Below are 24123 nucleotides of genomic sequence, written 5' to 3'. Positions count from 1 at the left end.
GGAGGGCTCCTCCTTACATATTTCTCCTCTGCCCCCCAGGACTCTCCTGTGGAACACAGGGCATCTTAGGGGGGGGCCCTCCTTACATATCTCTCCCCTGCCCCCCAGGACTCTTCTGTGGAACACAGGGCATCTTACGGGAGGGCTCCTCCTTACATATTTGTCCTCTGCCCCCCAGGACTCTCCTGTGGAACACAGGGCATCTTAGGGGTGGCCCCTCCTTACATATCTCTCCCCTGCCTCCCAGGACTCTTCTGTGGAACACAGGGCATCTTACGGGTGGCTCCTCTTTACATATCTCTCCCCTGCGCCCCAGGACTCTCCTGTGGACCACAGGGGATCTTACGGGGGCTCCTCCTTACATATCTCTCCATTGCCCCCCAGGACTCTTCAGTGGAACACAGGTCATCTTACAGTGGCTCCTCCTTACATATCTCTCCCCTGCCTCCAAGGACTCTCCTGTGGAACACAGGGCATCTTACGGGGGGCTCCTCCTTACATATCTCTCCATTGCCTCCTAGGACTCTCCTGTGGAACACAGGGCATCTGACGGGGGCTCCTCCTTACATAACCACCCTCCCTCCCAGGACTCTCCTGTGGAACACAGGGCATCTTACGGGTGGCTCCTCCTTACATATCTCTCCCCTGCACCCCAGGACTCTCCTGTGGAACATAGGGCATCTTATGGGGGGCTCCTCCTTCCATATCTCCCCCCTGCACCTCAGGACTCTCCTGTGGAACACAGGGCATCTTACAGAGGGGTTCTGCTTATATATCTCTCCCCTGCCTCTGAGGACTCTTTTGTGGAACACAGGGCATCTTACAGAAGGAAGGGGGTCCTCTATACATGCATGTACTCGTCCTTACCCTCCTTTCTATCTGGAGCAAAAGGGTTCCAGAAATGCCTAATCCCTGCTCCTTGAACACCGCCACCTTCTGGCGAGTACGATACTTGGACTAGTCCTTCTCTGGCAGCTCCAGTAGAATCTGGAACTCTCTGCCTCCCTCACTCCTCTAACCACCTGCCTGGCAACCTTCAAAAAGAACCTCAAGCTCCTCCTGACAGACATCTTGGGTAATTCACCCTCAACCAGAATAATTAACTTTCTCCAATGCGCCCTGATCTGTCTTTGTCAACCTTTCATGTCCTCTGCCCTAGTGTTGTAACCGTCTCTTGTGGTGTCTCCTGTATACTTACACTGATGGACACATCCTAGTTTAACTACTATCAATGAAACCCGTTGTAACCCTGTATCCTGTGTGTTGTAAAGTGCTCCGATGCCTTTGGCCCTTGTCCGCACAATATAAAATTGCAATAAATAAGTAAATAAATGAAAATACCTCTGCCCTGCCTCCCAGGTCTCTCCTGTGGGGCATCTTACCGGGGGGGCCAGCTCTCCATTTGCGATGATCTTGGCTATCAGCTCCCACTTCCGGTCACTGGTTGCATGGTCAATCATCTGTTTACGTAGAATCTCACCCACAGAGATGCAGGTGAATCCGAAATGAGATGCCAGCTTGGCACTCTGTGTGCCCTTCCCACTGCCGGGTCCACCTACAGGGAAGATGGTCACATGTACCACATGAAGACATCATGTTACAACAGCTCTTGATGCTACATGTCTGCATGACATGGCATGCATTCTAAATCTTGTGAGCTCACACACTAACATGACAAAGCAAAATACCCCAAAGAGGTCCCATACTGCACACACAGCTCATCACAATCCCACACAACCTCCCACTGACAGGTCACAAACTGCGCCCACAAGACATCACAAGACCACACAACCTTCCACAGTAACCATACCACAACACAAGACCACACAATCACTCAGACCCAGGTCACAAACTGCACCACAAATCATCACAAAACCACACCACAGCAAAACACCACACAACCTTCCACAGACAGGTTATATAGTGCACCTTTGCCACATCACATGACCACACAGCAACCCACAGCCAGGTCATAAACAGTAACTGTGCCACAACCAAAGCACACACAGCAACCCACAGCCAGGTTGCAAACTGCACCCACAAAACATCACAAGATCACAGAACCTTCCACAGCAATGTCCTATAGAGTGATCATGAAGAGGAGCCAAAATGGCGGCCGAGAAGGACGCCTAATCCGTGAGCTCCGACTCGGGCTCGCCGGAAACATCCTTTAGGGTGCTCCTGGAGCGGCAACCGGCGCCTACAGGAGCAGTGGCCAGGCTCGGGAGGCCGGTGTACGTCGGAGGGGCCGCTCGGCGCCGCGTGTGGCAACGCGGGTGCGGAGGTCGGGCGGCGGCCATGTGGGAGCCGGAGGAGAGAGGAAGACCGCGGTGACTGGGGCGGCGCGAGGCACGTTCTGCAGCCCTGGCCGCGGGATACTGATGCGCGGTAAGTGTGCAGCCGCGGAGGGGGGCTTTCAACTGGGGGAGACAGGTCCCGGCTGGGGCTCTCTCCTCCCTCCCCCTACCTGCGCCGAGTGGAGATGACCGCGGAGATCCCGGTGCTCCCGCTGATGGGCGTGCCATCTTGGCGCTCGGACTGCGGCGGTCTCCGTGCAAGAACTGGGAGCCGCGCGCTACACTAGAAAAGAAGGCCTGCCAACCAAGACAGGCAAAAAGGATTTGGCCTGACCCGGACGCGGGCGCCTGCTCACCGCGCCGCCCCAGAGACTGACCACCCGGGAGCGGCGGTGATATTCAGGAGCCGGGGATGCGGCTTCCTGCCCGATATTAATAGCGGATCTCTACCCCCCCCCCCCAGCGGTGCCGGTAACTCAGACAAACAACCTGGGAAGGAGCTGAATGGGGGGGGTGGACGGACCCCTGCCCCCCCTTTTTCTTTCCTCGCCGCTGCTCCTCAGGCATTGCTGCCGCCTGCCCCCCCCACTGTCATTGCTGGGGGCCACATCGATGCACAGGTGCCACACAGGGACTGCACAACAGGTGGCGCCCCAGTCCTTTCAAGGCCCTACATAACTGGGGACGGCTGGTTTGCAGCAGGCCTTTGCCCCAGATCATCCATCAGCTGGAGTGAGTGCCTATCAGCCAAAAGCTTGCGACACACGCCACTGCTGCCCAGCCTGTTCAGGGGAAATCTAAGCGCTCTGGGCAGCACCAAGGTGCAGAGAAATACGCACTGGACCAAGGGCGCACCAAAAGTGAAATCCGGCGAGTAGGCAACATTTGGATACGCTCCGTTGCACCTCAAAAGGTGCCCAACAGTTAAGCAAAATGGCTGGGAAATCCAAATCAGCAAAAAATCAAGACCGAAATACACATGGACCAGCACCCAGCGACCAACAGTTAATAGCAACCTTACAATCACTGGAAAGCACGCTCCAAGCCCACTCTACACAATTTGAAAAAGTGCTACAGGCAATTATGGACACTTAGGGGGTCATTCCAAGTCTGGCGGCGGCAAAATAGTGCTGCCCCCATTCCGCCATTCCCGCTGGGCCGGCGGGCGCTAACCATGTTAGCGCCCGCCGGCCCAGCGGGAATGAGGGCTGTAAAACAGGAGCCGGCTCCGAATGGAGCCGGCGGTCTTGCGGCCGTGCGACGGGTGCAGTTGCACCCATCGCGCTTTTCCCTGTCTGCTAGGCAGACAGTGAAAAGCTGGCCGGGGGCCTGTTAGGGGACCCCTGCACTGCCCATGCCAGTGGCATGGGCAGTGCAGGGTCCCCCAGGGGCCCCAAGACACCCGTTACCGCCAGCCTCTTCCTGGCGGTGAAAACCGCCAGAAACAGGCTGGCGGTAAGGGGGTCAGAATCCCCATGGCAGCGCTGCTTGCAGCGCTGCCATGGTGGATTCTCCCAGCCGGGGCAAAACCGGCGGAGAACCGCCAGACCCAGCTGGGCAACCGCGGCTGTACCGCCGCGGTCAGAATGACGATTGAAGCACCGCCAGCCTGTTGGCGGTGCTTCCGTCATTCGTGACCCTGGCGGTCCGTGACCGCCAGGGTCAGAATGACCCCCTAAATCTTCTTTGGAAGACAGAATAGACACAATATCACAAGACCTGAACCTACTCAGAGTGGACCACAGAGAGAGTGAAATCAGCAGAAGAGGTGTTGACTGAGCTGACCCTGTGGCCTTTGATAATCAAAAACAAATTCAACGCCTGGACGCAGAGATGAAGATACTATGGAGGCGGGCAGAAGAGGCAGAAGGCAGATCGTGCTGCAATAATATTCGTTTTCTAGGGCTCCCCGAAAACCTGCCGGAGCAAAGCACGGAAATATTTCTAGAACAATGGCTATTTAAAGAAGTACTGAACGGAGCTCCATCGAAGTTCTTCTCCGTGGAAAGGGCGCACAGAGTCCCAGGGAGACCGCCGGCCCGGTCCAACCACCTAGACCACTGATAGCCAGATTCCTAAATTACAGAGACCGCGATGCAATACTGCAGCAGTTCCACAACAAAGGCCCATTCAGATCTGAGGACTCAGTTGTTAATGCTTACCCAGATTTCACTCAAGAAGTACAAAGACAACGTAATTCCTATGCTAAAATTAAACAGCGGCTACGAGAGCACAATATTAAATATGCCCTACTGTTCCCTGCTAAATTAAGAGTGATGTCAGATGATCGCACCCATGTGTTCACTTCCCCTGAGGATGCCTGGACGTGGCTACACGCCAAGGGGCTTGCACGCTCCCAGAAGGGCATGCATGAAGGTGAGGAATGGCTAATTTTCCCCTCACGGAAGCGCTACAGGAAACGATCTAAGGGACAACCCACTGAAAAACAGGCAGTGGAGGAAAGGGCAAAAGTTCTGAAAGAAACTCCTCTGCTCACACAGAACTCCTTTTAGGCACTTCGGGCGACTCCTGTGGACAGCTTGGATTCCGACTCGGCTAGCTCAGACTCTACAATAACAGACGTGCTGAAGGGTCCGAAACTCACCCCCAGATCCGCGGATGCACTTTGACTGCATGATGCTGTGCCGCTTCTCCTATTGAACTGACCGTTAAACTTGAAGGAAGGCACAGGGCATCCGTGAGCGTGATTACACATTGGAGGATGTAATCTGTAACAACGAGTATCTTTTGTACAAACTTCCATCTTTTTACTGAGTGCACTGTTTGATGTCTCTGAACATGTGGATGAGGGGGGGCATGCATTCTGGGAGCACCCAATTGCATTTGCAGACTAGGGGGGTCATTCTGACCCTGGCGGTCATGGACCGACAGGGCCAACGACCGCGGAAGCACCGCCAACAGGCTGGCGGTGCTTCTGGGGCCATTCTGACCGCCGCGGTCAGAAAAAGGAAACCGGCGGTTTCCCGCCGGTTTCCCGCTGGCCCAGGGAATCCTCCACGGCGGCGCTGCAAGCAGCGCCGCCATGGGGATTCCGACCCCCTTCCCGCCATCCTGTTTCTGGCGGTTTTCACCGCCAGAAACAGGATGGCGGGAACCGGTCTCGTGGGGCCCCCTAACAGGGCCCCATTAAGATTTTCAGTGTCTGCCTGGCAGACACTGAAAATCGCGACGGGTGCAACTGCACCCGTCGCACACCAGCAACTCCGCCGGCTCCATTCGGAGCCGGCTTCATCGTTGCTGGTGCTTTCCCACTGGGCGGGCGGGCGGCCTTTTGGCGGTCGCCCGCCAGCCCAGCGGGAAAGTCAGAATGACCGCCGCGGTCTTTTGACCGCGGTACGGTCTTCTGGCGGTGACCGTTTAATCCCGTAAAAGAGCCACATCTGGTTGTCACAATAGCTCCACCACAGATATCAACATGGATACAGGTTTTCCCACACAACCATGGGTTGAGTAGTTTAGCACAACTTTATAGTTGGGTTAGGGAACCAGTTGGGGTGGGAGGAGGGGGGGAAACAGTTAAATTGTACACTATAGGTCTATCCAAAACACAGAAAATACTGCTGAGGCTGTTAGTCTTAACAAAATACTCTGTAGGGCCGGGAGGTGCCTGGAAGGGTGTGGTAAATAAGAGAGCGTCACATGTAGATACACCTCACAATGTTACATGGCTCAAAATGCGAATCACACCACACATCAATATGAAATAGTCACATGGAATGTGAGGGGCCTGGGGGCACCGAGCAAAAGGTCCCGAGTATACGCATGCCTCAGGCGCCAGGGCACACACATCACCATCTTACAAGATACACACCTACTGAAGCCTGATTTACAGGAGATGCGTGTGAAGTGGAGAGGACAGGTCATAGGCACATCATACTCAGCTTTTGCAAGAGGGGTATTGATATGGATAGCAGGAGGCATCCCATATGTCCAAACTTCGCACAGAGTAGACCAAGGGGGCAGATTTGTGGTGGTGGAAGGCCAGCTGGATGGCAGACAATTATCATTAATTGGCATATACGCCCCCAATAGCGCAATAACAGTATTCTTGGGCACACTTACGCCGGCACTACTGACAAACCCAAAAGCCACACAAAGTACACACCAGAATTGACGTAATATGGGGAACCCAGGATATAGGTGCATTGGTCAATAGGACAGAATACTTAGCTAAGACACTATCGGATCGCTCACCGCTTAGAATAACACTGAATTGGGGCAGGAAACGCCAAGGGATCCCTACGTGGCAATTACAGGTTGAAGCTCATCAAGATCAGGCATTCACAGAAGCACTGAGCACAACACTGAGACAGTACTGGGAAATAAATGACGAATCCACAAACTCAAGAGCTATAGAATGGGATGCACACAAGGCAGTGATCAGAGGTCATTGCATCTCAACCACGTGGGGAGTGAGACGCACCCTACATGCAGAGGTCAGTAAACTAGAAAAGGAACTCAGAGCAGTAGAAATTGCAGTGGCACTCAATGAAACACCTCACACAGCGCTAAAAGAAGCGCGTACAAAATATAACGAGGCAGATACCAGACTCCGCCGTCATGACCATAACTATCACTTAATGCGACTACAAACAGATGGACATAGATCGGGCAGGCTGTTGGCGTGGCTCCTACGTGAGGACCGGCAGCAGTCCCCCTTTGGGGCTATACGGGCAGGCGCAAGCACAATGGCCACCACGCAAGATGAGATAAATGTGACGTTTAGGGAATACTACACGAACTTATATACCAAACACACATCATGTACGATCCAACAACTTGATTCCTTTCTGGCAGGCTCATCCCTGTCGCAGCTTTCACAGGCAGATAGGGAGATACTGGAGGCTCCTCTGAGGGAACTAGACTTAGCTTTAGCGCAGATGCCTAGGAACAAAGCGCCAGGCACAGATGGTCTCCCGATAGAATACTACACCACTTACTCGGCACGCTTAAAGCCTCAACTGTTGAAAGTATTTGAGGAGGCATGGGCCAACGAGATATTGCCCCCAACACTGAGAGAGGCAATGATAGTGGTCCTCCCTAAGCAAGGGCACGATCCCACAGATGTTAAATCTTACAGACCACTCTCGCTCCTAAATTTAGATTGTAAAATACTGGGAAAAATATTGGCTAATAGGATAGCCCCCGTCATGCACACCCTGATAAATGATGACCAAAACGGATTCATCCCAAACGTAGCACCTTTTTAAATATCTGTGGACTGCTGAGCGTAATGGGAGACACTCTTCCGAATGCCCAAGACGAAATGATACTCGTACTAGACATCGAGAAGGCATTTGACACACTAGAGTGGGACTTTCTACTCGCTACCATGCAGCGAATGGGAATCGGCCCTAATTATATACGCTCGGTACAGACATTATACACCAAGCCAGGGTGAAAACGGGTGGAGTTATAACCGATACCTTCCCGATCACTAGGGGCAAAAGGCAGGGGTGCCCTCTTATTGCTGTTCGCCATAGCAATGGAGCCATTAGCAACACGAATATGCACTATGGAAGATAGATTGAGAATAATCAGAAATGGGTTAGATCACGCTATATCATTGTATGCAGACAACGCCTTAATATATATACGGAAAGGAAGTGAGGTGATACCCTCTGTAATATCACTACTGACCGATTATGGAGGGCCTCGTGGTAAATTGGGAAAAATCGTGCGCGTACCCACTAACTAGATGGCCCCCGTCAAGACAAGAAAATGCCCCAGCAGGATGCCTGAAATGGTGTTTCGAAACATTCAAATATTTAGGGGCATACATATATCATAAAACTGAGGACCTCAGAGATGGTAATCTGGGAAGAGCGTTGGCTTCAATGAAGGGGTCGCTGCGATTCCGGAATAAACTACCACTATCACCACTGGGCAGGGTGGCGGTGGCGTATATGCTGATACTGCCGAGGCTGTTATATTACTTTGCGGCACTGCCACTCAATGTCCCCAAGAGTTTTTTCCGTAACCTGAACGCAGTCTTGCTGCAGCTCATATGGGGAGGGGGCAGGACGCGCGTGGCACTCTCTACACTGCAGCACCCAATAGGCGCTGGCGGACTGGGCGCTCCCAATTTTGAACTCTATTACGCTGCCGCACAGCTACAGTGGATACTGAACTGGCTCCACAGGCCCGCGTCAGCTGAGTCCGCATGGCTGACGGCCCAACTGCAGGGGGCGCCCCTGCTTAAATGGCTAACAAACAAAAAACCCAAAAGCGCGTCTGATAATCCATTGATGGCAGTGGCGCATGCATGCTGGGGGAGGTATGTACAAAAAGGACGCAAGGTGCTCCCCTACTCGCCGCTTATCCCTCTGGAATGGCTCCCCGGCTGGGCTGAGGCTGGGTCGCACCCACTCACGGTGTGGACGGAAGCGGGCATACAAGTAGTGGGTGACTGCTTTGAAGATGGTAAACTAATGACATTCGAATCTATACAAGCCCTCACAGCAGTGAACCCGGGACAATTCTTAGCTTATCACGCTATAAGCCATTCAATCAAAAAAACATGGGCGGCCGGAGTTCAAGAACCAGAGATTTCCCCCACACTACATCATATGCTGTAATATGATGCCCAAGTAAAAGTAGTGTCAAACCTATATAAACTCCTGAGTAAGCCCCCTGAATCTGATCTGGAGTGGGCTAGGGACAGGTGGAACACCATTCTACCTGACCCGATTCCCCAAGAAGACTGGTGGAAAGTCCTATACCACACCCGTGGGGTGTCAAGAAACCCTAGATTCCGTTACACACAGTTTAATTACACACATCAAACATACTTATCACCAGCCAGGATTAAGCGAATGTTCCCTGGGTCGGACCCGGCTTGCCCCAGATGTAACGCTCCATCGGCACACTTCTACCCCATGGTCTGGGAGTGCCCTCAGGTACAAAAGGAATGGAATGGAGTGGTAAAAGAAATCACAGAACTGACGGGACTCGTACTGGCAGTGGATCCCAAGTCCTGCTTACTAGGACTGAGGACAAGAGTAAAAAATCATAGACACCTACACAAGTTTGCAGACCTAGTGTATGTGATGTACAAAAGATTGATAGCCATGCACTGGAAAGCACCCAACGCGCCCGATCTGAAAGCTTGGCACACCCTCATGCTGCGCTGGTCCCAAACAGAACACCAGGTACTAAGGAAACTAGCGCGGGACGGCCAACAACACACAGGATGTGAAGCCTGGGAAGCGCTAGTAGCCAGACTAGAGGCTGAAAACGACGAGAAACCACCATGAATAAGGGAATGTAACAATTACAAACATAGCCAGATAGTATCTGCCTACTTATAACACAATTATGCAACCGTCCGTGACACAACACACCAACGCGAAACAATTATCCCCACCCCGCATCCGATTGCACCCACGTTAGCCCACAAGTGCAGGGCAAACACACAGAACACACACACAATACATTCCTAACACACGCCACCAATAAACTTACAGAGCGGCATTCCTAGCCATCACAATAAGCAGAGACCACCAGGGAACAGAGTATTCAAGTAGCTACAGGAGGGGCTTCTCAACACCAAAATACAAGATCTATTAGTCTGATACAGCAGACACATATACTGGATGTTATAACCGGACCTAACTTGTGTACACTTTGTTTAGTTGTTTGAATGTAAATGTTTTACTAGATCAACCAAATCCTGCTGATGTAACTATAAAATTATGATACATGGATCTGTTATGAAAACTCAATACAAATATCTTTAAAAAAAAAAATATATATATATATATATATATATATATATATATATATATATATATATATATACAGCACAGTTTCCTGGCCCCTCCTGTGCTCCATCTCCTCCTCCTTTGTCCCCTCCTCTGCCTCCCCCTTCTCCGCCTCCTCCTCTGTCTCCTCCATCCCTGCCCCTTCCTCCACTGCCTCCTCCTTCATCCACTCCTCTGCCTCCACCTCCTCCTTAATCTCCTACTCTTCTCTTGGTCCTCAGCCTTCTCCTATGTCTCCTCTGCCTCCTCCTCCTCCTTCTCCACCTTATCCTCCTCTGTCTCCTCCGTCTTTGTCTTCTCCTCCTCCTCTGTCCCCTCCACTGCCTCCTCCTCCTCCACCTTCTCCTCTGTCTCCTCCTCCATCTCCTCCACCTCCTCCTTCTCTGCCTCCTCCTTCTCCGCCTCCTCTTCTGTCTCCTCCATCTCTGCCTCCTCTTCTCTCTCCTCCTCCATCTCCAACTCATCCTTTGTCTCCTCATCTGCTCTTCCACCTCCTCCACCTCTTCCAGCCCCCACATAAGCCACTATAACGCTTCTTTTTAGATTAACCCTTTACTTCCAAGATGCGCTGCTGGACAGTATTTTAAGGTCGTTGCCCATTGGAGTGTGACCAAGAATCAACATATGGGTGGCAGAAAACACTGCCAGTTTGTGATGGCATTGTGCCCTAAAGAGCTCAGCAAGTCCATCACAAAAGGAGGAGAGTCAGTGGACAGTCCTGCTTTGCACCTGTGGTCGTGAACGTGTTATCTGTGTACCCTTCCTCCTTGCGTACACCTTGTGGACCTGATTCACAAAGGGTCTCGCAGTCGTGACGGGGCCTCTCAGTCGTGGGGGAGTCTCCACACTCGTGGCAGAGGCCTCTCAGTCATGGGGAGTCTCCACACTCGTGGCAGAGGCCTCTCAGTCGTGGGGAGTCTCCACACTCGTGGCAGAGGCCTCTCAGTCGTGGGGAGTCTCCACACTCGTGGCAGAGGCCTCTCAGTCGTGGGGAGTCTCCACACTCGTGGCAGAGGCCTCTCAGTCGTGGGGAGTCTCCACACTCGTGGCAGAGGCCTCTCAGTCGTGGGGGAGTCTCCACATTCAGTCTTTTTAACTCAGTTTACTAGTTCTCGTCCAAATACACCTTCAATATGCAAATGAGTTGGTACTTCATGGGCAGCCACCCTCCTCCTCTGATGCTCGCTGTGGCACCCTCATTGAGGCTGATTATGTGCCTACTGTTCCTCAAGCCCTCTTTGGTGGTTCATGTGTGGCTAATACGGCTCTGGTCAGGGAAGGATGATGGATCTTGTCACAGCGAATCTGCTGGGTGCTGGGTGCAGCCCGCTTAGGCTTCTCAGGCACACATGACCTGTGAGGAGCAGATGGTGAGGCCTTGCGCAGGCTGTGCTCGTTGGATGGTGGACCATGATGTTTGCAAAGGTATCTAGTAACACAGCAGCTCTGACCGTGCGCATGCGCAGCAGCTTTGGATGGTGGACCATGGCTTGGGGCTTGCAGAGGTATCTATTCGCACAGCAGCTCTGACTGTGCGCATGCGCAGCAGCTTTGGATGGTGGACCATGGCTTGAGGCTTGCAGAGGTATCTATTCGCACAGCAGCTCTGACCGTGCGCATGCGCAGCAGCTTTGGATGGTGGACCATGGCTTGAGGCTTGCAGAGGTATCTATTCGCAGAGCAGCTCTGACCGTGCGCATGCACAGCAGCTTTGGATGGTGGACCATGGCTTGAGGCTTGCAGAGATATCTATTCACACAGCAGCTCTGACCATGCGCAGCAGCTTTGGATGGTGGACCACGGCTTGAGGCTTGCAGAGATATCTATTCACACAGCAGCTCTGACCATGCGCAGCAGCTTTGGATGGTGGACCATGGCTTGAGGCTTGCAGAGGTATCTATTCACACAGCAGCTCTGACCGTGCGCATGCGCAGCAGCTTTGGATGGTGGACCACGGCTTGAGGCTTGCAGAGGTATCTATTCACACAGCAGCTCTGACCGTGCGCATGCGCAGCAGCTTTGGATGGTGGACCAAGGCTTGAGGCTTGCAGAGGTATCTATTCGCACAGCAGCTCTGACCGTGCGCATGAGCAGCAGCTTTGGATGGTGGACCATGGCTTGAGGCTTGCAGAGGTATCTATTCGCAGAGCAGCTCTGACCGTGCGCATGCGCAGCAGCTTTGGATGGTGGACCATGGCTTGAGGCTTGCAGAGATATCTATTCACACAGCAGCTCTGACCATGCGCAGCAGCTTTGGATGGTGGACCATGGCTTGAGGCTTGCAGAGGTATCTATTCGCACAGCAGCTCTGACCGTGCGCATGAGCAGCAGCTTTGGATGGTGGACCACGGCTTGGGGCTTGCAGAGGTATGTATTCGCACAGCAGCTCTGACCGTGCGCATGCGCAGCAGCTTTGGATGGTGGACCATTGCTTGAGGCGTGCGCATGCGCAGCAGCTTTGGATGGTGGACCATGGCTTGAGGCTTGCAGAGGTATCTATTCACACAGCAGCTCTGACCGTGCGCATGCGCAGCAGCTTTGCACCACACCACGTCACAACTTCACAGCCCGGGCCCAGTGGCTCAGGTCCCACCGCAGCATCATGATCCAGCCTCATTCATACTAGAGAGCCTGGGTGCTCCCACCAACACCTGGTCACACAGAATGCCCTCCACAGTCCTCCACGCCTGCACACCCACCGCATCGGGTAATGCTGCACCTTGCTCCCCTTTGACCGTCACTACTCCTGCTGTGATGGGAGACTCTTTCCCTCTCTCAGCAGGCGGACTTGTTTTTAGGCACTCCAGGGCAGGTTATCAGCTCCTGCAGAAGGATTAGACGCTGGTGATGTCCACTCACCTCTGGGAATCTAGCTTTCAGGCCGGCACCTGCTCCGGCTGCACAGTTGCCCTCTGAGTGTAAACCACTGACTCAGTGATTATAGAGAACGTGGACATGGAACAACAAATGAGTCGGTGGGTCCCACTTTTATATAGTGAAAGCAGGCAGCGGTTGGGTCTCCGTTCAAGTCTCCTCTCCAGACACAGCCGTTGTGTAGGGCGATGCTCCTCAGAACAGGTTTTTTTTATTTTATTTTGTCCTCATACACCTCCGAAACTTTGTCGCACCTTCATCCCGCAAGCTTCTCACTTTCCATGACTAAGAGTGTAAAGATGGACCCGCAGCCCAAGGAGGCCCATCTCACTCACGCAGCCTTCCTGATGACACCGCGTGGCTGGCGCAGATGAAAGAGGGGTTTTTGAATCATTGGACTATATCGCAAAAGTTATCTTCTTTTAGCGGCTCTGAAAGGGGCGGAGGTGGGGTAATGGGAGGGCCCCTCCAAAAGCAGAGCCCATAACTTATTTTTCTTCAGTCTCTGCTCGGGGCCACTCACCTTTAAATCTAATTTGGACGTATTCAAAAAAGCTTCCAACCAACTCCGGTGCATGGGGGGAGGATACCATAACCCACTTCAAACAGATCTCCCTTCTAGCCAAAAGAATAGCATAAAACAACAAATTGCTCTTTTCTCTCGACCAACCCTTCAGATCTTCTGGTTTCCAAAAAATAATGAGGGGAAGATTTACAATTATTCCCCTCCCTATAACCTGCAACAATTTTCCCGCCACCTCAGTCCAAATGGAAACAATTGCTGGACAATCCATAAACATATGGATATCAGTAGCATTTGAGGCCCCACATTTAACACAGTTCACTATTTCCCCTTTCTTAATTTTAGTGAGTTTTGCCAGAGTGATGTAAGCTCCGTGTATCACATACAGATGGTTTTTCCTCAATGGGGCAGCTTTTACTACCTCAAAGCACATTCTCATAGATTCTTTCCATCCTAGGTGTGCCAATTCCCTCATCATGGTGCCTCCCCGTTGCTGCTCAGGCAATCTAAAGTCGCAATCAATTCGCTCCAGAATCTCCCAGTACCACATTGAGACCTTATTACTATTAGAGGAGCCATTAAAGAGAAATTCTGCTAAGGGATTTCCCCCGCCGACTTAATCAAATGGACTGTGCCAATCTTCCACTTGAATATATTTAAAGCTGGTCAGAGTGCCGCCAGTTTTATCCCTTAATTCGTCCTAGGAGAGTAACACTGCTTCTCTTAAAAGTTCACCCCAATGTTCCAGACCGGCTTCCCTTATTGGTTTGGCCAATGCGTCTTTCAAACATACTGGTGTGCCAACACATTGCAGCATCCTACAAAACTTTTAATCTTATTTTCTTGAAACATTTTGGATCACCAAACTTAAAAAGAAAATGATTTGCAGCTCCATGGATAGTTCGAGTCATAGCCTTAAACATAACACCCGTCACTGTATCATCAGGTGAGGTAAATAACAACCTTGAATTCCTCCATAGGAAGGCCCATGCATATAGTTGTAGATCCGGCAATGATAGGCCTCCCTTCTCTCTCCTCCTCCGCAGCTTTTTTCCAAGCAATCCTGGCACCCTTACATACCCAGATAAATGAGTTTATAGCTCGTTGGAGCTTATTGAGATGCCTGCCATTCATTTGTAAACGGATAGCGTTCTGAGTATAACTTATTTTGGGCAAGATAATCATCCTAACCAAGTTTACCCTCCCCAATATCATCAGCGGGTGATGAGCCCATCCCCTCATTAAGTTTATGCACTCCTCTAGCTTTTCCTGATTTTTCACGACAAGTTTCTCAATGTCTTGTGTAATAACTAAGCCTAAATACCTCATTTCAGCCGTCCCCTGCCCTACCTCCCCTTCTTGATTCCATGCCATTATTTCCATCTTTTCTGAATTCACCTGATAACCAGAAACAGAGCCAAAATCCTCAACTAACCTTAATAAGGGTGGAAGTGCGGTGGACAAATTTGTGGTATTAAATTGTCCGCATAAAGTGCTACTTTCCTCTCCCACTGCTCCCACTTAAAGGGAACTATTTCAGGATCCTGTCTTATTCTCCTGGTGAGAGGTTCGATATACTAATCAAACAACAGTGGAGATAGAGGGCAACCCTGTCTAGTACCCCTAGATATCCTAAAGGGCTTTGTTAAGTTACCGTTAATCAAAATTCTAGCAGAAGGGACATGATAGATCCGTTTTACGGTGCTAAAAAAGTCATCTCCTAAATTATGATTCCTCAGCATTACAGTTAAATGGTCCCAATTAACCCTATCAAAGGCTTTTCGTAGCATCCAGAGTTATGATCCCTAAAGGGATCTTATAACCGGTTGCCAGATCTATTGCCCCAATTAAAGTATGCATAAGCTCATGTAGGTGCCTACCCTCGATAAAGCCCTTCTGATGTTTTTGAACAAATCTTTCACTACAGCGTTTAATCTGTCCGCTAATATTTTTGCAAATGGCTTGTAATCACACTTTAACAATGAAATGGGTATATATGACTCACACCTAACCGGATTTTTACCTGGTGTCAGAACAAGTGAAATGATTGCCTCATTCCAGGAGGCTGGAACGAGAGAGACATTCGCAAAAACCTCAGAAAATAATTTTAGCAGAAATGGTAATAGAGCCTGCTCCACTACTTTATACAGTTCGCCCGGGAGACCATCTGGGCCTGGGGTTTTCCCTCCTTTACTCCTCCTTAAGACAGCTGTGATTTCGCCTAACATAATAGGTCTATTCAACCATAGCTGCTGCTCTGACGATAAGGTGGGAAGAGTATCCTTCCCTAGCCAAGTTAGAAACTCTGTTTCCCCAACCCTTATCTCTTCCGTATAAAGTTGGGAAAAGAATTGCAAAAAGGCACTATTTATTTTTTCATTCTCAGTAGTCTTCTCCCCTCGATCTAACTCAACTTTCTTGATGGAGTTCCTCACTTGATCCCTTTTTACTTTCTACACCAATAATTTCCCTGGGCTTTCCCCATATTCTAAATGCGCCAACTTGCTTGCCTCCCATCGCTTTGCAACTCTTACTTGTAGAAGGGCTTCAAGTTGCTGTTTGATAGTGTCCAGCTTTTGTTGCCCCACCAGCTTCTCCCTTTCAAACGTACTCTTCAGTACCTGGTCTCTACATCCCCTCATCTGTTTCTAAATGCTCTAGTTCCGCCCTATAGCTAGCAATATTCATAATTACCCCTCCTATCATTGCTTTATATGCGTCCCAGACCATGTTAAATGAGGCTTAACTTAAATTCTCCTTAAAAAACTCCTCAGTCTCTACAAACAGCTTGGTTACAACTTCTTCATCTAACAATAAAGTTTGATCTCACGTCCACCGGTTCGCCTCTCTCTCCTTTAGTACGTTCATTTTTTATACTACAGCTCCATTGGCCAATAAGTGAGGGGAAAGGTACACTATGGCCCTCATTACAACCTCAGTGGTCTTTTCAAAAGATCGCCGAGGCTGGGGGAGCCAGAATACTGCCAGTGCTGGCGGTATTTCTGGCTCCTTATTATGACTTTTCTGCTGGGCCAGCGGACGGTAACAGTGAGAATTATGACTTCCAGGTGGAAGCCTGGCGGTATAGTGGAAAGGCCGGCGGTATGGCCGTGGCTATTGCGCCACGGTCATAATAGCTGGCGGAACACCGCCAGCCTGTTGGCAGTGTTATCGCCAGCCGTCGGGGTCATAATGAGGCCCTATATCTTCTACCACATCACACCATGCCTGGTCCACCAAAAAATAATCAAAATGTGAAGAATGACTATATTTTTTATTATTGTATGAAAAGACCTGCTGCAAACCGGCTCTATCCCTCCACCAATCATGCAACGCCCTTTCCCTCATCATCCTTCTCAAAAACTGCTGAGATTTCAAGTTAACTACTGATCTACTTTTTGTTGATCTATCAAGCTTACTATCGAATATTACATTGAAATCTCCTGCCATTATTACTGGATCAGGAAAACAGCTTCCTGAGTGATTCTGTATCATCACAGTTGGGGCCATAAAATCCTACCAACGTAATGAGACTCCCAAATAGCCGTACATTGGCTGTCATCCATCTCCCTGTATTATCTGTATTGACCTTTAATATTACTACCTCAATCTGATGCTTAAACAATATTGCCACCCCTCTAGTACTGAAATCCTGTTCAGTACATACACAAAGACCAACCCATTTCTGTTTTCTAAACAATTCTTTACATTCATCCCCAGTTAAATGAGTTTCTTGCATTATCAAAACCTGGGCAGGAGAATCCCTCAGGTACTGTAAGGTCCTGTCTCTCCTACCGCTCACCCTCAAGCCATTCACATTCCAAGACAGAATTTGAAACCCTGGGTTACGACTTGTCCCTTGGGCTACCCCCTTCCTAGCTATGTCTTGCAGTTTGTTTAACGACTTCGGAGGTGCACAGGACTTTTTTTCCCAAATTTTCTCCCATCTGCTCCCCACCCAGTGCTCCCCAAACCTCCCAACCCCACTGTGCCCCCCCTTCCCACCCTTGGAGAACCCTCCCTTCATACGGACAGATAATGGCTCAATTCTGAAGCACCTTTGGGTCTTCCTCAGCGGGTGCAATTAAACCTCTCTTATATTATACATTTTGCGATTATACATGATCCTGGGGGTCGCTGGGAACCTCAACTGTACAGATGCACCCAGTTTCCTGAACTCCTCCATCCGCCTCCCCAGCTCCCACTGCCTATTCAGAGTCACGCTGGACAGATCTGACCTAATCTCAAATGCAAAATGATCTCCCTTTAGTGTTTTCTGCCCAAGCACCAAGGTCAGGATTTTCTCTTTCAATAAATATGTCTGAAACTTTATCAAAATCTTCCGGGGTTTGAGGCTGTCCGATTTTTCCTTAAAAGGGTCCCCGTGAACACGCTGAATGTCATTTACTATTTCTTCCGGACTTTCCTCTAACGAAAGCGAAACCTTTAGAAGAGAACTCAAAATTTGTATTACATTATTGCCTTCTGCTCCTTCCGGAACATTCAACACTCTCAAATTGTTCCTCCTAGAATTATTTTCTAGCTGTTCCAGCTTGTTTTGCAAAGTCTGCTTGTTTCCCTTTAATATGTTGATTTCTCCTTTATGATCTCTCATTTCATCCTTCATTACTCCCACCGCCTCCTCTAACGCTTGTGTTCTTGGTACCAGGAGGTCCAGCTTTTTTCCCAAGGCTCCACAGGCCTCCCTTATTTCTCCTTGATTATTTTCAGAAATCGCGCAATCCCTTTTAATATCTTTAGACAAGGCCAAGAACGCCTTCTCAAAAGAGGAGTCCGGGTTCTTTTCAAATAAAGCAGAACCTGAGATGGGGGCCAAAGACAGGGAGGTAGAGAGATTTGGTGCCTCGCTTCCTGGTGGCACCAGTACTACAGGGTTAGCAGTATCAGGTAGTACAGCCTCACTGCTGGTACTTTTGCTGCTCTCTTCCTGAGAATCAGCAGATTCCTGAGGTGCCATCAATGACTGTTGTCGCAATTTATATGGGGAGCTTTCTCCTTGGTGTCCACCCTCACCCTCCATGCCCAGCGCTCTTGAAACGCTAGCATTCAGACCTGCTTCCTCGCTAGCAGACCCTCCGGAGTGGGGGGGCAGAGCCAAGACAACAAGGGGCAAAGGGAGGCTTCCTTCCCCCGCCCGTCCTGCAGCAGAATACACAAGGGCCCGGTGGGAGGGGAGCCTCGGTGAGGCTTACTCCCCCCCACCCGTCCTGCAGCAGAATACACAAGGGCCTGGTGGGGGGGAGCCTCCGGTGAGGCTTCCTCCCCCCGCCCGTCCTGCAGCAGAATACACAAGGGCCCGGTGGGGGGGAGCCTCCGGTGAGGCTTCCTTCCCCGCGCCCATCCTGCAGCCGAATACACAAGGGCCCGGTGGGGCGGGGGAGCCTCCGGTGAGGCTTCCTTCCCTCGCCCGTCCTGCAGCAGAATACACAAGGGCCCGGTGGGGGGGGAGCCTCCGGTGAGGCTTCCTCCCCCCCCGCCCCTCCTGCTGCAGAATACACAAGGGCCCGGTGGGGCGGGGAGCCTCCGGTGAGGCTTACTCCCCCCCACCCGTCCTGAAGCAGAATACACAAGGGCCCGGTGTGGGGGGAGCCTCCGGTGAGGCTTCCCCCCCCGCCCGTCCTGCAGCAGAATACACATAGGTCCGGTGGGGGGGGAGCCTCTGGTGAGGCTTCCATCCCCCTGCCCGTCCTGCTGCCCCCCGCCTGTCCTGCAGCAGAATACACAAGGGCCCGGTGGGGGGGAGCCTCCGGTGAGGCTTCCTCCCCCCGCCCGTCCTGCAGCAGAATACACAAGGGCCCGGTGGGGGGGGGAGCCTCCAGTGAGGCTTCCTCCCCCCACCCGTCCTGCAGAAGAATACACAAGTGCCCGTGGGGGGGGGAGCCTCCGGTGAGGCTTCCATCCCCCCGCCCGTCCTGCAGCAGAATACACAAGGGCCCGGTGGGGGGGAGCCTCCGGTGAGGCTTCCTTCCCCGCGCCCATCCTGCAGCCGAATACACAAGGGCCCGGTGGGGCGGGGGAGCCTCCGGTGAGGCTTCCTTCCCTCGCCCGTCCTGCAGCAGAATACACAAGGGCCCGGTGGGGGGGAGCCTCCGGTGAGGCTTCCTCCCCCCCGCCCGTCCTGCAGCAGAATACACAAGGGCCCGGTGGGGGGGAGCCTCCGGTGAGGCTTCCTTCCCCGCGCCCATCCTGCAGCCGAATACACAAGGGCCCGGTGGGGCGGGGAAGCCTCCGGTGAGGCTTCCTTCCCTCGCCCGTCCTGCAGCAGAATACACAAGGGCCCGGTGGGGGGGGAGCCTCCGGTGAGGCTTCCTCCCCCCGCCCGTCCTGCAGCAGAATACACAAGGGCCCGGTGGGGGGGAGCCTCCGGTGAGGCTTCCTTCCCCGCGCCCATCCTGCAGCCGAATACACAAGGGCCCGGTGGGGCGGGGGAGCCTCCGGTGAGGCTTCCTTCCCTCGCCCGTCCTGCAGCAGAATACACAAGGGCCCGGTGGGGGGGGGAGCCTCCGGTGAGGCTTCCTCCCCCCCCGCCCCTCCTGCTGCAGAATACACAAGGGCCCGGTGGGGCGGGGAGCCTCCGGTGAGGCTTACTCCCCCCCACCCGTCCTGAAGCAGAATACACAAGGGCCCGGTGTGGGGGGAGCCTCCGGTGAGGCTTCCCCCTCCGCCCGTCCTGCAGCAGAATACACATAGGTCCGGTGGGGGGGGAGCCTCCGGTGAGGCTTCCATCCCCCTGCCCGTCCTGCTGCCCCCCGCCTGTCCTGCAGCAGAATACACAAGGGCCCGGTGGGGGGGAGCCTCCGGTGAGGCTTCCTCCCCCCGCCCGTCCTGCAGCAGAATACACAAGGGCCCGGTGGGGGGGGGAGCCTCCAGTGAGGCTTCCTCCCCCCACCCGTCCTGCAGAAGAATACACAAGGGCCCGTGGGGGGGGGAGCCTCCGGTGAGGCTTCCATCCCCCCGCCCGTCCTGCAGCAGAATACACAAGAGCCCGGTGGGGCGGGGAGCCTCCGGTGAGGCTTCCTCCCCCCGCCCATCCTGCTGCCCCCCGCCCGTCCTGCAGCAGAATACACAAGGGCCCGGTGGGGGGGAGCCTCCGGTGAGGCTTCCTCCCCCCACCCGTCCTGCAGCAGAATACACAAGGGCCCGTGGGGGGGGAGCCTCCGGTGAGGCTTACTCCCCCTGCCCGTCCTGCAGCAGAATACACAAGGGCCCGGTGGGGCGGGGAGCCTCCGGTGAGGCTTCCTCCCCCCCGCCCGTCCTGCTGCCCCCCCCACCCGTCCTGCAGCAGAATACAAAAGGGCCCGGTGAGGGGGGAGCCACAGGGCGACAGGGGCCAGCACAGGCCAGCACAGAGGGTTGCAGGCAGTTGCCAGTTCCTCCAAGTGACCCAGCAGGTCACAGGTCAGCACCTCAGCAGTAATCCAAGGCAGTTCCTAGTGAGTCCCTCTAGCAGCATTCTATGTCCAGTTACAAGTATGTTTCAGTTCCAAAAGTGTCTCCAAATTCGGGAGAAAACTCCCCTCTACTTATACTCAGTTTTAGCAGTGGTTCAACAAAGGAGGGGAGAGGAGGTTCTAACCAGTTACAAATGGTCATGGGAGTGCCCCCTTCTCCTCTAGCACAGACGCCAAACATCAGTTGGGGGTAAACGACCCTTTTGTTTGAGGCCAGGGCGTAGCCTTTACAAATGCAGGTGTACCCGCCTCCCCCTTCTCTCAGCCCAGGAAGGCTTTACAATATGTAGATGCACCTCTGTGTCACCTCCACCCTCCCTGTGTTCAGGCTGTCTGAAAAGTATGCACAAAGCCCAGCTGTCATCCTGTCCCAGACGTGGATTGGAGACAAACTGCAAAACACTAAAGTCATAAGCACAGAGAAATGCCCACTTTCTAAAATGGTAATAAAAAATCCACCTACACCAGTAAGTAGCATTTCTTACTACTATCACAAACATGCCTATGCTACCCCTCGTAGATCAGACAATACCCCCTACATATAAGGCAGGGCATTTCCAATGCAATCCTATGAAAGACAGCACTGCCAACAGTGAGAAGCCAAATAGGCTGTTTGTCACTACCAGGACAGGCCGCGCTACCAGGCACATGTCCTGCCTTCTACATACATAGCACCCTGCCCTTAAGTCTGGGTAGGACGTACCTTAGGGGTGACCTACATGTAGTAAAAGGGGAGTTCTGGGCCTGGTGAGTAAATTTAGATGCCAGGTCCCTGTGGCAGTAAACTGTGCACGTAGGCTCTGCGCTAGCAGGGCTGAGACAGGTTTGAAAGGCTACTTCCGTGGGGGGCGCAAGCTTCCTACCTGCTCTCTGATGCGGCCGCACCCGGCGTGATCCGGTGCGCGCGCCGCTGCTAAGCCCGACCTGGGCTGTTCTGTGCGGCAGGCACCAAGGATGGTGCCTGTCTGTGCCCCGGGGGCGCATCAGAAAGTGCGCTTCGCCCCGGGGGCACAGTTGGAGCATACTCGCTCCGGTCTTGGTCTTTTTGGGTGCCCCAGGGGCACGAAGAGCAGCGCCATCCTCGTGCTGGTTGCAAATACGACCCCCAGGTCGCGGCGGTGATCTCTCCGGCAGAGGAGCGCTTATCAAAGCGCAGGGGCTCCAAATAAAGCGCTTTACACAGCACTAGGTAAAATCTGCAGCCTGGGCTGCGGCGGTGATTTTCTTTAGCAACAAAAAGAGCGCCCTTTGGAAAGTGCTGTGGCCAAAGTCTGTAGAGGGGTTGGCAGGGGTGAGGGACCACAGCACCCTGCCCCTGGGAGCAACAAAAACAAGAAGGAGCACAGGGCTGGTGGGGCCAGCTACAGGACAGCACAACGGGTGCAGATGGTGGAAGTTCCTCCTAGTGACCAGGCAGGTCAGAGGTCAGCACAGTAGCAGCAGTCCAAAGTGGGTCCTGGTGAGCACATTCATCAGCGTTCTGTGTCCAGTTTCAAGTTCCAAGAATGTTCAAAATGTGGGGAAAATTCCCCTGAACTTATAGTCAGATCTTGCAGTGTTTTACAATGGTAGGGAGAGGAGGTTCCAGCCAGTTACAACTGGTTCTGGGAGTGCCCCCTCTCTCCTTTCAGCACAGGCTCCAAACTTCAGTGGGGGGTTAACGACCCTATCGTGCGAGGCCAGGGCACAGTCTTTACAAATGCAGGTGTGCCCCGCCTCTCCCTTCTCTCAGCCCAGGAAGACTATTCATTATGCAGATGTACCTCTGTGTCACCTCCACCCTCCCTGTGTTCAGGTTGTCTGAGAAGTATGCACAAAGCCCCAACTGTCACTCTGCCCAGACGTTGATTGGAGACAAGATGCCAAACACTAGAGTCACAAGCACAGATAAATGCGCACTTTCTAGAAGTGGCATTTCTGTGATAGTAATAAAAAATACACCCACGCCAGTAAGCAGCATTTCTTACCACTATCACAACCATACCAAACATGCCTACGCTACCCCTCATAAATCAGAAAATACCCCTTACACATAAGGCAGGGCATTTCCAATGCAATCCTATGAGGAGGCAGCACTCACAGCAGTGAGACACCAAGTTTGGCTGTTTGTCACTACCAGGACAGGCCACGCAACATGGCACATGTCCTTCCTTCTACATACATGGCAACCTGCCCAAAGGGCTAGCTAGGGCGTACCTTAGGGGTGACCTACATGTAGTAAAAGGGGAGTTCTGGGCCTGGCAAGTAAATTTAGATGCCAGGTCCCTGTGGCAGAAAACTGCGCACACAGGCTCTGCACTAGCAGGCCTTAGATAGGTTTGACAGGCTACTTCCATGGGTGGCGCAAGCAGCGCTGCAGGCCCACTAGTAGCATTTAATTTACAGGCCCTGGGTATAGGGATACCACTTTACAAGGGACTTATAGGTAAATTAAATATGCCAATTAGGTATAATCCAATCATACCAATTCTGTAAGGGAGAGCACATGCACTTTAGCACTGGTTAGCAGTGAAAAAGTGCTCAGAGTCAAAACGTCAGCCAACAAAGGTCAGAAAAATAAGGAGGCAAAAAGCAAAAAGTCTGGGAAATGGCCCTTTAAAAGGGCCAGGTCCAACAGGCATCAACAGGCCAGGGGCTTCTGAACTGGATCCCACTGGCCTTGATTACTCTAGTTCATTCATAAACACCATACATGTATTGTGCACGCCACAAACAAGCACAACGTACATTTGGTATGCGGGCATTAGGATCTAGGTTAGCAGACAGAGGTGGAGTGTAAGACAACTAGGCCAGCAGGCCCCCAGTCCAGTGACCCAGGATAAAAGGTCTAACCATAACTATGGGTTATGCTTTACGTAGTAAATACACAACAGCATCAGTAGTGCCCTATCTGTTCAACGAGGGCACACCGTGCACCCTCCGGTCACAGGACAGGCACACTGCCTCATTCATGTCACACGACACACAGTGCACCCTCCAGTCACAGGACAGGTGTCACACGACACACCGTGCACCCTCCGGTCACAGGACAGGCACACTGCCTCACTCATGTCACACGACACACCGTGCACCCTCCGGTCACAGGACAAGCACAATGCCTCACTGTTGTCACAGGACACACCGTGCACCCTCCGGTCACAGGACAGGCACACTGCCTCACTCATGTCACACGA

The 24123-nt window shown here is 52.4% G+C and overlaps 1 protein-coding gene across 1 annotated transcript in view; it reads right to left on the bottom strand.

Annotated features, from left to right (window-relative positions):
* LOC138302238 (adenylate kinase isoenzyme 5-like) overlaps positions 1-24123 on the bottom strand; it is a 182834-nt gene that overhangs the window by 77464 nt on the left and 81247 nt on the right. Inside the window, exon 4 of the mRNA XM_069242557.1 lies at positions 1383-1555. Coding sequence (XP_069098658.1) covers positions 1383-1555 — 173 coding nt within the window. The remainder of the gene's footprint in view (positions 1-1382; positions 1556-24123) is intronic.

The sequence above is a fragment of the Pleurodeles waltl genome, chromosome 6, assembly GCF_031143425.1.
Source record: "Pleurodeles waltl isolate 20211129_DDA chromosome 6, aPleWal1.hap1.20221129, whole genome shotgun sequence".
Lineage (NCBI taxonomy): Eukaryota > Metazoa > Chordata > Amphibia > Caudata > Salamandridae > Pleurodeles > Pleurodeles waltl.
The sequence above is the reverse complement of the archived record's forward strand: the minus strand, read 5'-3'. Positions and strand labels throughout refer to the sequence as shown.